A 13,125-nucleotide genomic window follows, 5' to 3' on the forward strand; every position below is an offset into this window, starting at 1 on the left:
CGCCATTTACAGACAGGAACTAGGATTAACGGTGAAGATCTGAAAGGCCTAGGATTTTGTGCCTAGGTTCAAAATTTACATCTGTAAGATGTAAAACACTTAGTGTTTCTGTGTGTGTTTACTTGCTTATTGAGCTCCCCCCCCCCACACCCCCGCATGGCTTTTCTTGCTTACTGCCATTTTTCTGATGATAGGCTGTAAACTAAAGATGTGCAAGAATTTTGGCTTGTTCATTGCCGTATCGTTAGAGTATGAAACAAGTGTACAAGTTCAATGAAAACTCATCCCTAAATTAGAAATGACAGGTGAAAAACCTAGGTCAGAGCCTGGTCCCTCAGCACTTTAGGGGTCTAGAACCGAGGGGTGGGCTGGGGGACTACGTGGGGGGCAGTGACAACCTATTTCTGGCATTAGGTCAAGGTCAGCAAAAATCCCAGAAGTAAGGAGGCTGTAACGCCAGCCTGAACCCTCAGGTTCCCTTTTCTTTTTCTAAACCAGGAAATGCATTTTTCTCGCTGCGCCCGCGGAGAAGCACCACCCGCTCCAGAACGGAGCGACAGAGTGCAGGGGACCCGGAAGCAACCGAGCGCGTGGGGCTTGGGAGCCGGGCTCCCTAAGGAGGAGCGCGGGAGAAGCCCCGTGCCACGCCGAAGCTTGCCTGGGCGCACCCCCGCTGCGGGCTCCCTCGCTTGCCCCGCGCCGTTCTACCTTAAGGGCACAGACCTCCTTAAGCCGGGCGCGCGAGCCGTGGGTAGGGGCGGGACATCGCATGCAAATAAGGGGCGTGGGGTGGCGGGGCGGGGCGGGCGGGGCGCGGTCTGACGTCAGGTCCTCGGCTGGGGCAGTTGGCGCGGCGGCAGCGGAGCGGCAGGAGGGTAGGAGTGGAGGCGCCGAGTGAGGCGCGCGGCGGGGCGCGGGCAGCGGCGGGGCCGGAGCAACATGGCGCCGGGGGGCGGGGGCGGGCGGCGGGACGGCTGGCCGGCCCGAGGGCGCCTCCTCCTGGCCGCGCTGCTGCTGCTTTGGACGCGGGCGGCCAGCGGCCAGAGCAGCCCCCAGCAGAGCGTGATCCTAGGCATGAGGCTAGCGAGCTGCAACAAGTCGTGCGGGATGAACCCGGATGGCATCATCTTCGTGTCCGAGGGCAGCACGGTGAACTTGAGGCTCTATGGCCACAGCCTGGGCGATATCTCCAGCAACCTGATCTCCTTCACCGAGGTGGACGACGCCGAGACGGTCCACAACTCCACCAACTGCCTGGAGCTCACCAAGGACTTAGTGGTCCAGCGGCTGGTCAACGTGAGCCGCGGGAACACGTCGGGGATGCTAGTGGTGATTACCAAGTTCCTGCGGAGGAGCGAGAACATGAAGCTGTACGCGCTGTGCACCCGGTCCAGGGCCGACGGGCCCTGGACCAGATGGACGGACAAGGACTCCCTGCTCTTCATGGTGGAGGAGCATGGGAGGTTTCTGCCGCTCTGGCTGCACATCCTTCTCGTTATGGTGCTGTTGGTGCTGTCGGGCATCTTTTCTGGCCTCAACCTGGGGCTTATGGCCCTGGACCCGATGGAGCTGCGCATCGTGCAGAACTGTGGAACTGAGAAGGAGAGAAAGTACGCTCGCAAGATAGAGCCCATCAGGCGCAAGGGCAACTACCTGCTCTGCTCGCTGCTCCTGGGGAACGTGCTAGTCAACACTTCCCTCACTATCCTTCTAGACAACCTCATCGGGTCTGGCATCATGGCAGTGGCCTCCTCTACCATTGGCATTGTCATCTTTGGGGAGATCTTACCTCAAGCCCTGTGCTCCCGGCACGGGCTGGCTGTGGGTGCCAACACTATTGTTCTCACCAAAGTCTTTATGCTCCTCACTTTCCCCCTGAGTTTCCCCATTAGCAAACTCCTAGACTTCGTCTTGGGTCAGGAGATTCGCACTGTTTACAATCGGGAGAAGCTGATGGAGATGTTGAAGGTGACAGAGCCCTATAATGACTTGGTGAAGGAGGAGTTAAATATGATCCAGGGTGCCCTGGAACTAAGGACCAAAACTGTGGAGGATATCATGACCCAGCTACACGATTGCTTCATGATCCGCAGTGATGCCATTCTGGACTTCAACACCATGTCTGAGATTATGGAGAGTGGCTACACTCGCATTCCTGTGTTTGAAGATGAACAATCCAATATTGTAGATATCCTGTATGTCAAAGACTTGGCTTTTGTTGACCCGGATGACTGCACCCCGCTCAAGACCATCACTCGCTTCTACAACCACCCGGTACATTTTGTTTTTCATGACACCAAGCTGGATGCCATGCTAGAGGAATTCAAGAAGGGTAAGGACTGGTGTAGCTCCTTAAATGTCCTTTTGATACCTCTCGTTCCCCCGAAGCGTCCCCTGCATGCTCTCTGTCTGCAGGTTTTACTCTTCTGTATGTGCGATTTATTCTGGGTCCCTCTGTCCATCGCTTCCTATGCCTCTGGTGTGAACATTATCAGGCACAGCAGAAGCGGTTCTCAAGCCTTTGCCTTCCGCCAGGCACTGTGTTCTGTGCTTAGTTGAATCAAAGCTGAAGGAGATACACTTGTCTGGAGCTGGTGAAGGGAGACAGGGTAAGGCTCATTCATGCCTGAAATGAGGCAGCCACCAGGCCTCATGGGTGGGTGGGGAAGTAGCCAGGGAGCTGAGGATGTTGTCACAGGGGAAGACACATTTGAGGGGAATCTTAAAAGATGAAGTGACTTGGGACTGGGTCACACCCCTCTTGTGAGGAAGCCAAGGATTCGCTTGTGGCTCAGCAGGTGGTTCTGTCTAGTGGACCTTCTAGCTCTGCTGGTCCATGGCCATCAGGGGACGGGTTGGAGTTTCGCATACTTTTCCCCCCGAGTTTGTTCCAGGTTTGGAGCTGTGAGTCCTCACCAGGGTAGTACCATCAGTCACCCTCCAGCCCACAAGCAAAGCTGGGAGGTCTCTCCTCGGCTTCCAACTCAGAACAGTGCCAACTAGCAGTTCCCACTGCTTAGCAGAAGCATGGAGAGCAAGCTTTCCCAAGAGCCAAACATAAACTTGCCCCCCACTCCCAGTCTTCAGGGGCCCTTGCTCTGTGTGTGCTCTCGTGTGTGCTTGACTAGCTCCCTGGTAGGTAGGCACTTAAGAGGGTTTACTCCCCAGCCTCCAAGCTCAGACAGGGCACACACCCTTTTCCTTATTCCCAACAAAGACTTCTTCCCTCTTCTACCCTGAAACCCTCAAAAGTAGCTGTGAAACAAGGTTATCAAGTGAAACCCTCCTAGGCTGAAGGAGGTGAGGAGGAAGAAAGGGCGACTCTTTAGAGAAGCCCGAAGCTCTTTCTGTACGGGCCTTGCTTCATAATCCTAGACCCAACCATCTTCCTGTATGCAGAGCTGTCTCTGGCAAAGGCTCAGGCAGGGAACCACTAGTTGTGGATAAGTCCGGGGTCATTTCTGAAACTGGAAGGTGGTAGACAGTCTTGAAATGGGATCAGGAGAGAAGAGATGGCCTTACCAGAAGGTGCACTTGGTCTGGGTCAAGGCCAAGGAGGCAGGTTGGTGCTCTCCCTTTGAAGTTTTCTACACAGATCTCAGCATCAGAGCAGCTAAGGGCATCTTGAGGACTGTAAACCAGGACAGAGATAGTCTGCGTGGCATGGAAGGAGATTTAGTGGTATAGACCCAGGAGCCTGTTTTGCTTGGGGTCTGAGTAGAAACATTGGGGACTGTGTTTCGACTCCATCTTGCAACTGGGGAACCTGAAAATTTCTCTGCAGTGGCTTCATTTGGAACCTGGTGAGGACTCCCATGACAGCTTCTTTCTTACCTGCCTCTGTGGTCTGAGGTGGTTTTCTGGTGACAGATATACCCACCAGTACCTCCCCATTAGTTTGGTTAGATCTGGATCCAACTAGTATGAATTGGCTTAATTTGGTGTCCAGCTCTTGATCAGCAGGGATGACCTTTGTTCTGTGGGAGCGTGCTGGGTCTGGGCAGGGCGTTTTTGGACTCTACTCTGTCGGTGAAGAAGTGTCCTTCACTGAGCTGGAAAAGCAGAGCTGGCATCTCTTAGGCCAGAGTTGTTCTGAGCTGAGCCCTACCCCCACAGTTTGGTCCACCAGACTTTCCTTGACAGAGGCTTGTGGCCTGAGTCCAGACCTTAGAGTGTCCAAGCAGTTCACTGAAAAGCAGGAGCAGTCTGTCCTGGGGGGTCAGGGAGATGTCAGTGTGACACAGTGGTCACTCCTTATGGACAGACCCTGGGCCATGTGTGGTGCCTTCCTGATCTGGAGGACTTAGGAGACCAGTTTTAATTTTGTAAATTACCACAGAGGTGTCTTGCCATTGCCTGTGCCTCCTGCTGAGTGGGCTCTCCTGGGTCTTTCCATCTGGTGTCTACCCCTAGTCTGAGGCTGCCCAGACTGTGACACATGCCTAGTGTGCATCTTACAGCTTCTAAGATTTTCTTTCCAAAGTCAGTGTCTGGAAGGCTCTTCTGTTTTTGTTATTAACCAGGAACAAGTGCAGCTCACCAGCGTTATGCTAGACAGGGTGGCATGTTTCAGGGTCTTTGCTGGACCTTTCACCCCCAAACTGTATGATGGCTCTGGACCTCACTCTGCCGGAAGCCTGACTGGCTGAAGCCTTTCTGTCTGTCCGCCTGAGGTTTGTTTTCTTTTGAGTCAGCTTTCTTACTTTGGAGCTGAGGCTGGACTGGATTGTAGGTGTGTGCCCTAAGCCTGCATCTGTAATTTTTTTTTTTTTTTAAACCAGGTTCTTTAATCCCCACTCCCCAGCTTTGCAAGTTCCTTGAGTGTGGGGCCCTGCCTTACTGGTTTTCACCACTGCAGGCCTGGCCAACAGATGGGGCCCCGGTGAACGTTAGTTGAACAAATGAATGGATGATTGTCCAGGCTACTTGAGGCTTTCCTGTTCCTTAAACACACCTCGGCACTCCCAGCTCTGGGGCCTTTGCCCTAACTGTTCTCCAGTGTGTTCAGTGTGGCTTCCCTCCCTAATCTGCCTCCTTAGCATTGGCTCTACGAGACCTTGCTTGCTGTCACCCCATTTAAGCCTGTAACCCCAACATCTCTCTTGACTTTCCCAGCCCTCTCCCTTGTGCTCCGTTTTCCTTCTCAGCTCAGGGGCTCGGTGGTTTGCCAAGCCCTCGTCTCCACCCAGTACAATATAAGAGCCAAAGGGCAGGCGCTGTGCTCTGATGGTTGTGTCGATAGCTCTGGTATGGCCCTTGGCACACAGTAAGGCCCCAATAAAATATTACCCAGTGGATGAATAAATGAATAAAGGACTTGTCAGATGTGGGAGAAAATTATTGCTATTTTAGAAGCTTCAGAATTATGAGACATTTATGAGAAGGCAACGTGAGGTTCTGCCACATCTCAGTGTGCACCAGGAAAAGCTGTGTGTGTGTGTGTGTGTGTGTGTGTGTGTGTGTATCTTGATTCCAGGCATGAAGAGTTTGGGGCTCTGGGTGTGACATTCAAGGCCCATTGCTAGTCATGCCCCTTTGCCCGCTGCTAAGCCATCGTTGGCCCTAGGAGGTTTTATGCAGCCTCCCTCATTAAGATGGATCATGAAATGCCCTGCACAGCACAGGGTATGGGGAGCTTGAACTCCCCTAGGATTAAAGCAGAGAATCTTGCTTCCTACCTCAAGACAGTTAACATTAGATGCTTTTGAGCCCTCTTACCACATGCAGTAGATGTTCTAGGGGCCCTCAGGAGTAAGACTGTGTTTGGCATGAAGACATGCCAGTTAATCCAGGCCACCCAGATTCACGGAGTTTGAACCTTGGCCCTTCTACTGGAACCTTGCCTAAAACTGTTTGCGGTATTGGGTGTTGGGAGTGGGTTTGTCCCAGCTTGGAATCCTGAAACAAGAAAGTCGAGTGACTCCTAGGCCAGTTTCCATCTGACTTCCCCTTAGATGCTTTTACAAGCGCTAAGGCAGAGTCATGAATGACGCACCCCCGCAACCCCAGCCTCAAGCCCACCTTCCAGTTCTTCTGTGCCCCTTCCTGGGTAGTCCTGCCCCTCCCAGGCCCTTAGCTCATCTTTAACCATCTTATCTCTCCCCACCCACCTTATAACCCTCTGGACCACTGTATATTGAGGGATATAAACACTCCACCCAGCCAGAGCTGGGGTTATATTCTACCCAGCTTGGTCACCAGTCTATGACGTGACCTTGAACTAGCTAGTACTCCTCCCAGCAAGTTAGCAGGGTGTAATTTGGAGAAGAAAGCAAGCTAGAAATATTTTCACTTAAAAAAAAAAATCCCTCCCATATTCCTGTCTGTGCCACGTCAGATTTTCCCATCTACTTAATTTATTCCCAGAATAACTATAAAGTCAAGGAAAAGAAACACTGCCTGAGTTTTGCATTCACTCTTAGTTCCTGTCATCTGACACATCTTCAGTGATTTCTCCTGTTCCCTGCCACAACTACCTGTTCAGGCATTTGTTCAATAAACATGTAGCTTTTTGCAGCCCCTGTGTCAGACATAGCGCTGGCTGTGGGGAGTCAGAGACGTGTCAAGCCATCTATTCACAGCTCACAGTCTACCAGGGAGACAGACACTCGACCAAGGCTTGGTCGTACAAACACACAGATAGGGCAGGTGGGGCACAGATGTTGGAATGTCTGAGGTGTCTGGTTTGTGATTTGGGGATGATAATGTGATTTAACTGTGATGGGAAAGGAGAAGAAGAGTCAGTTAGGTGAGAATGGAGCAGAAGGAACTAAGAAATCTCTCCCTCTGTTGCTCCTTTGCTCTGCACCATAAACAAACCAGAGCTTCTCACACTTGCTTCCATCACCCAGACTTTTTATTGAAAATTAGCATTTTCTTTCTAAAGCAATTTCCTGTGCATATGTGTGTGCCTGTGTGTGTGCCCCCATGTGCGTTCATGTGCACGTGTGTGTACCTGTGCCCCAGTGTGTGCTTATGCATGTGCTCTGTGTGTGTGTGTGTGTGTATGCACTGAAACTTTTAGGAGTTCTTTCATTCTTCCATTGGTTCCAGAGACCAAATGCTTTTATTCCAGCATCTCACTGGACTGGTTTTGTTTTCTTGAGACAGTGTCTTACTAATACTAACACTTATTAATTACTAATGTAGCCCACTGACCTTAAACTCACAAGGATCCTCCTGCCTCAGCCTTCTGGGTTCTGGGATTATAGGCACCAGTCACCATGCCAGACAGTCTGCGTTTCTGGCAGGGTTGCACTAAGATGGCACTTCTGTGGACAAGTGTAGCCCACACTACTGTGTAGAGTGTCTAGGCACCTGTGCAGGTGAAATGTTCACACGGGGCTCAGGGAAGAAGGCCAGGGCCACTGCCAGGCTCATGGAGAAGGTGCAAAGGTGTCAAGGACCGTCCTGGGCTCAGCAGCAAGGGGAAGTGGGTGGGACATCTAAGCCAGGGGCTCAGAGACAGGTGTCCAGCTGACATCCGTCAGCTCCTCATCAGTCAGTGATTTGATCTTGAGGAGCCGCATCTGTGAGTGATGGTGGCTGTCTATGTGAATGTCACTCTGGACATAGGGCATCGGTCCCAAGTGTGGGCAGGTGACAAAGACCTTTGCCAGCCAGGCTGCTGTCTCCTTTCTGTCTGCTACTGTGCTATGAGAAGGGGCAGAGCTCTGTGGAACAGGCTGGCACTGTGCCACCTGCAGGCTGGTTCCAAGAAGCTGGAGCACAGTGGTCTTGGGGAACCTACTGTTTAAAGACAGGCCTCCCTTAACCCAGTTGTGGGAGTGCCAGAGAATGTTGCCTGTGTCTAGCCCTAAGAAGAGCTTCTTAGCATGCCAGCACTGGCTTTGCAAAAGACTCGTTTTTTTAATTGAAAGTGTCCAGCTCCAGTGGTTTCCTGACCCCACAGGCCAGGATAAGGATCACTGAACAAAGTTTAACATGGAAACAGATGAGCACTGAGTGCACAAGGTCACAGAACAGCACCCAACGGGGGTGGGGGACAGTGAATGAAGGGAAGGGACCTCTGAGGAGAGGAGGCTCTCTTGTCACCAGCAGTGAAGCAAGAGGACCTTTCAGGACTTTTCCCATGGGCCACTAATTCACACACCTCTTGGGATGGCTCAGACAGAGACTGTCAGATAGGAAATGGCCTCACTGGTCTTTTGTGGGCGAGAGTACCTGTGCCTGTTGTGACTGCTTTTCAGCTGTTTTGGCTTTGAAGTGCAGAACACCGTGCTTTCTCTGTGCATCCCTGCCCGATTCCTAGCATCTTCTAGACTGAGCCACAAAGGCATCTTTGAGCAGAAGGAAGCCTGTTGTGCCTTGAGAGTGACTTACCTGCCAGCTCCAGTCTGTTGACAGAGACTGTTTAGCCTGCACCCAACACTGGTTACTGAAAGGCTACATGGCCAGGGAAGTATGTATAGGAAGAGAGTGGTCCAGGTTCCTATGTCACTGTCTCAATGCCTGGTTTTGGCAGGACCTACTGGTTCCTTCATCTAACCCATAAGAAGGGACAGGCTGCCCTTGATTGTCCTCAGTCTCTTATTTTCTTTTCTCTCTCCATTTTCTTTTTTCTTTTATTTTTATTGCTGATCATTATTTTTTTCATAGCCATAAAAAAACAGGCATCTCATTGCCAGAACTTCAGCAAAGATAACAAAAAGTCTAAGCCAGACCAAACTACCAGCATGTGACCACGAAGGAACCACTTCAAACATTCTGATGTGCTGTGACAACTTTCTTAGAACTTCACTTTCATGGTAGGGTACCATGAGGCATACCTGAAATCCTAGCATTTCATCTGTACGCTGAGGTAGGAAGATTGTGAGTTTAAGCCTAGGGCGGGCGGCAGAGTCTTTGGAGGATGGCGGGGTGAGATGGAGGGAGGTTGAGGCTTACTTCCATTGTTAACTTTTTAAAGCCTCTTACAACAAACTGCAATATCAAAGCCATGTTGATAGTGACATAGGTCTGCCATCCCGGAAACAACTGTGACAGAGGTGGGCAGATCTCAGATTTCAGTCTGACTAGGGCTGCACAATGAGACTGAAACCAAACAGAATGAAAATCATTTTTATTCTCCATCCTTGTGCTCTGCCTGGAGCCGCCCTAGGTCTTCTGACATTAAAATCACTGTGGGTACAGTTTTATGGCCTGCTCTTTGGAATCCAGCTTAGGTTGGTTCTTCTTAGGTAAGAAATGACTTACTACCATCCTATATTCCCAGTCTTGTTTTACCCCGAGTAGCTCTGCCGGAAGCGGAGCCCAGAAGGGCCCTGTGTCCAGTGCCAGCCCATTTGGTGAAGGTGTTAAACTCGGTGGGACTGGGACAGTCCCCAGAGCTTGCCATCAGAGTAGCTTTCCTGCTGCAGACCCAATCCACTGTGACCTGAGCAGTGTTCTAGAAAGACTGGTTCCCTGGGCTCCTTGGAATGCCTAGTGTTTGGCCAGCAGGCAGCCTGGAGCCTCCTTAGAAGGAAGATCCCTTCTCTACCCCAGACAGGCACTCATATGTGACCCCACAAGGTAGGGAGGCTCGTTCACATTCCACACACATCCCCCAACCCCAGATTTGCATTCTGCATAGTTGTGAGAAAGCACACACACACACACACACACACACAGAGACACACACACACACTCACACTCACAGAGCCCTGCCCATGTGCATGGGCAGGGCCATGCCCTGGTACTTGAAGGCGTTCTCACACACTTGTATGCACAGGCACTGTAAGCCAGAGACCTACTCCCAGTTTAAGTTCTCCAGCTTTCCCCAGAGTTAAAATCAATAAGGAAAGAAATAAGGAAATCCACGCACAGCTGGTTTATTTTGTGAATTGTTGAACATGGTGACCTTACTCTTGAACTCAGAAAAATTTCCTTAGTGGCCATGATGCTGCCCATCCATGCTGGTGACTGTGTCCACCTCCAGGTTGATGTGAGGACTGAAGGAGGTCAGGCATGCGAGGCATGTAGCCCCGTGCCCAGTACTAACTATGTCATCATGTAGTAAACATTAGCCGTGTTAACTGTTACTGTTCCCATTGTCCAGAGCACGCCCCAGTTGGCACTGACAGCAGCTGTACCACAGTAGCTCTTAGATATGGCAGTCCGCCCCACTCTTCAGGACAGCGTCTTTTTTTTTTTTTTTTTTTTTTAGGTTCTAAATGTATTGAGCTCAGCAAAACGTCCATTATAAGGTAGAGATGGTTCATTGATTAAGAGCAGTCACTGCTCTTCCAAAGGACTCAAGATAAGTTCCCAGCATTTATGTTTGATGTTTGCCAGTTCGCAGTCATCTGTAACTCCACCTCTAGGGTCTGATGCCCACCACACTCATATGTGGACACACACGCACGTGCGCGCGCGCTCACGTGCACATGCACACACACACACACACACACACACAGACGAAATTAAAATAAATTTAAAAAGAACTTAGTTTCTGTAAAAAAGCAAGTTACTTGATTTTTTAAAAAGCCTATTATAAAACCATCTGCAAAAAGTCAGATATTATCTTATTTGTAAGGATCAGATCACAAGCTGAGCGGAAAGGAAATAGTATCTGGTTGAGAACTGAAAACTGAGGATATTCTCTTAAAAAAAAAAGTGTGTGCCTGTACGTGCATGCGTGTGTGTGTGTGTGTGTGTGTATGCACGTGCATCTGTGTGTGTGTGTTATGATTGTGATTGTGAGTGTGTGTGTTGTGATTGTGATTGGGGGGTGGGGGTGTCAGAGGACAACTTCTGGGGATTGTTTCTCTCCTACCTGTGGATCCCTAGGATAGAAATCAGTTTGTCAGGCCTCGTGGCAAGTGCCTCGTACCCTGTGAGCCATCTTGTCTTTCCTCTCCACCCCCAGACCCAGGGCCTTGAGCACACTAGTCAAGTGTTCTATTATTGAGTGGCATCTGCAGCAGTATGGTTCCCCAGCTAACTGGGAAATGTTAGGTGCCATCTTAATTGCTGGTACATCCATTCCCCAAATATGAGTGAGGGCATCAGGTCATGCTGGTCAGGTGGGAGGGATGTGGCCTCTGCATAGTTACAGCTCTACCTGACTTCATTTCAGGATAGGGAGGAAGAGGCCTAGAGTCAAAGGGGACAAGGACATGACAAGAGGCTACAGACATACATAGGGGGTGGTGGTGCAGACAGACAGTGAGAAACACAGACACAGAGAGATTTGTTAGTTTATTTATCTATTAGGATGGGAGTCTTATAACCCAGAGTGATCTTGAGCTCACTGTATAAAACTGACAAATTACAACAATCTTCCTGCCTCGGGGATCTGTCTGATTGCTGCAATCATAGGCATGAACCACCGTGCCTGGCCCAAGGTGTTTATCTCATGGTGATACACAACTGTATCCCAAAACCACTCTGGGAGGCAGAGACAAGAGGATGGAGAGTTGAAGGTTAACTTGGCCTCCACATCAACCCTGTCTCGAAAAATCAGACGAGCAAACGGAAACAGAATGCCTTTCTTAGAAGTGTGTAAGCAAGACGGGTGAGGGAGCGTGCAAGTGCTGCTGCCTGGGAACTATGGTATAAGCAGGCGGTGGCTTCCAGCCCAGAGGGGCTGCCAAGATGGCCACGGCCCCTTTGGGCAAAGGTACTTGCTGCTAAGCATGGTGACCTGAGTTTAGTCCACATGATGGATGGAGAGAACTGGCTTCCTCAGTTTGCCTTCTGATCTCCAAAAGGAAACTTGTACAGTCACACCCCCAAATAAGTGAAGAAACAAAGCTTAAAATAATAATAAATAAAATAAAAGGGGGGCAAGCAGAGAGCTTAAAGAAGGAAATGTCCGGATACTGACTCTTGTGGGATCTGTATCGAATGCTTAGCCGGTGATGAGGTGCCAAGGCTCAACAGGCGAGTCCTCTCGCCCTAGCTGATGCTCCAGGAGCTGCACTGCTGAGCACTGGGTGGGGCCACTTGAGTTATCAATTTAGAGATTGTGGTGGGAGGGTGGGCCCTTGACCGTTATCCTAGCTATTAGACAGACTGAGGCAGGAGGATTGCAAGTTCAAGGCCTGCCTGGGCTTTTGGCACGTGTCGAGCTCAGAAGGTCACTTTCAGGAGGAAGTTTCCCACTTCACCTCGGGCATCCAGGGACTGAACTCAGGTCTCCACACTCACAAGTTCAAACGCCCTCTAGTTGAACATGCTTCTTGCTTGAGTCCTTCCACTTCTTTCCTTCCTCCCTCCCTCCCTCCCTCCCTCCCTCCCTCCCTCCCTCCCTCCCTCCCTTCCTTCTCCTCTCTCCCCACCTCTTTCTCCAATCCTTTCCCCTTCCTTTGATCTTTCCTTCCTTTCTTTCTTCCCTCCCTCCCTCCCTCCCTCCCTCCCTCCCTCCCTCCCTCCCTCCCTCCCTCCCTCCTTCCTTCCCTCCCTCCTATCTTCTACCTTCGAACCTTTTTTAAAGATAAGGTTTCTCTGTAACCCTGACTGTCCTGGAATTTACTCTGCAGACCATGGCCTTGAACTCATAGAAGCCCATCTGCCTCTGCCCCCTGAATGCTGAGATTAAAGGCATGTGCCACTCAGCCTGGCCTTTCCCCCTGTTGGGGGCAGGAAGGAGAAGTCTCTCTAAGTAGCCTTGGCTGACCCTCAACTGAGTTTTCATTGACCTCAGGTTCCCCAAGTGCTAGAGTTACAGGTGTGTGCCATCACGGCCATTTTAACAGGTTTTGATATGTGTACACACTGTACAGTGACTACATCAAGCTAATTATTGTATGGATTCCCTCGTGTAATTAACATTTTTGTATGTATGTATGTATGTATGGGTAAGAACACTTAGTCTTGCATTGTTAGTAACTGCAGTCACTGTTGTACAATAGAGCTGTTCAGCTCATTTTGAAGACCAATATCTGCCCACCCCCAGCCAGTGCCTCTCTTGCTTTTCAAGGTGCACACACATGCCCTGTCTGTTTATAAGGCCATTTGCTATCCTTAGCTCCTCACCTGGGACATTTCGTGGAGCTGTAGTATGCCTATAGATGATGGCAGGCGAGATCACAGGTGGGGCCTTACTCCCTGAGCACTTCTGACCAACTTGTTACAAGTTTTGGGTTTCCCATGGGTTCACTTGGGTTCACTGATTTTATT

The 13,125-nt window shown here is 50.5% G+C and overlaps 1 protein-coding gene across 2 annotated transcripts in view; it reads left to right on the forward strand.

The window, feature by feature from the left end:
• Positions 1–860: 860 nt before the first annotated feature.
• Positions 861–13,125, forward strand: part of Cnnm4 (cyclin and CBS domain divalent metal cation transport mediator 4) — a 37,839-nt gene continuing 25,574 nt past the window's right edge. For both annotated transcript variants that reach the window (XM_029480158.2, XM_021165423.2), the window contains exon 1: positions 861–2,332. In XM_029480158.2, coding sequence (XP_029336018.2) covers positions 940–2,332 — 1,393 coding nt within the window. In that variant the 5' untranslated portion in view covers positions 861–939. The remainder of the gene's footprint in view (positions 2,333–13,125) is intronic.

The sequence above is a fragment of the Mus caroli genome, unplaced genomic scaffold, assembly GCF_978045245.1.
Source record: "Mus caroli unplaced genomic scaffold, Mus_caroli_1 scaffold_1, whole genome shotgun sequence".
Taxonomy (NCBI): Eukaryota; Metazoa; Chordata; class Mammalia; order Rodentia; family Muridae; genus Mus; species Mus caroli.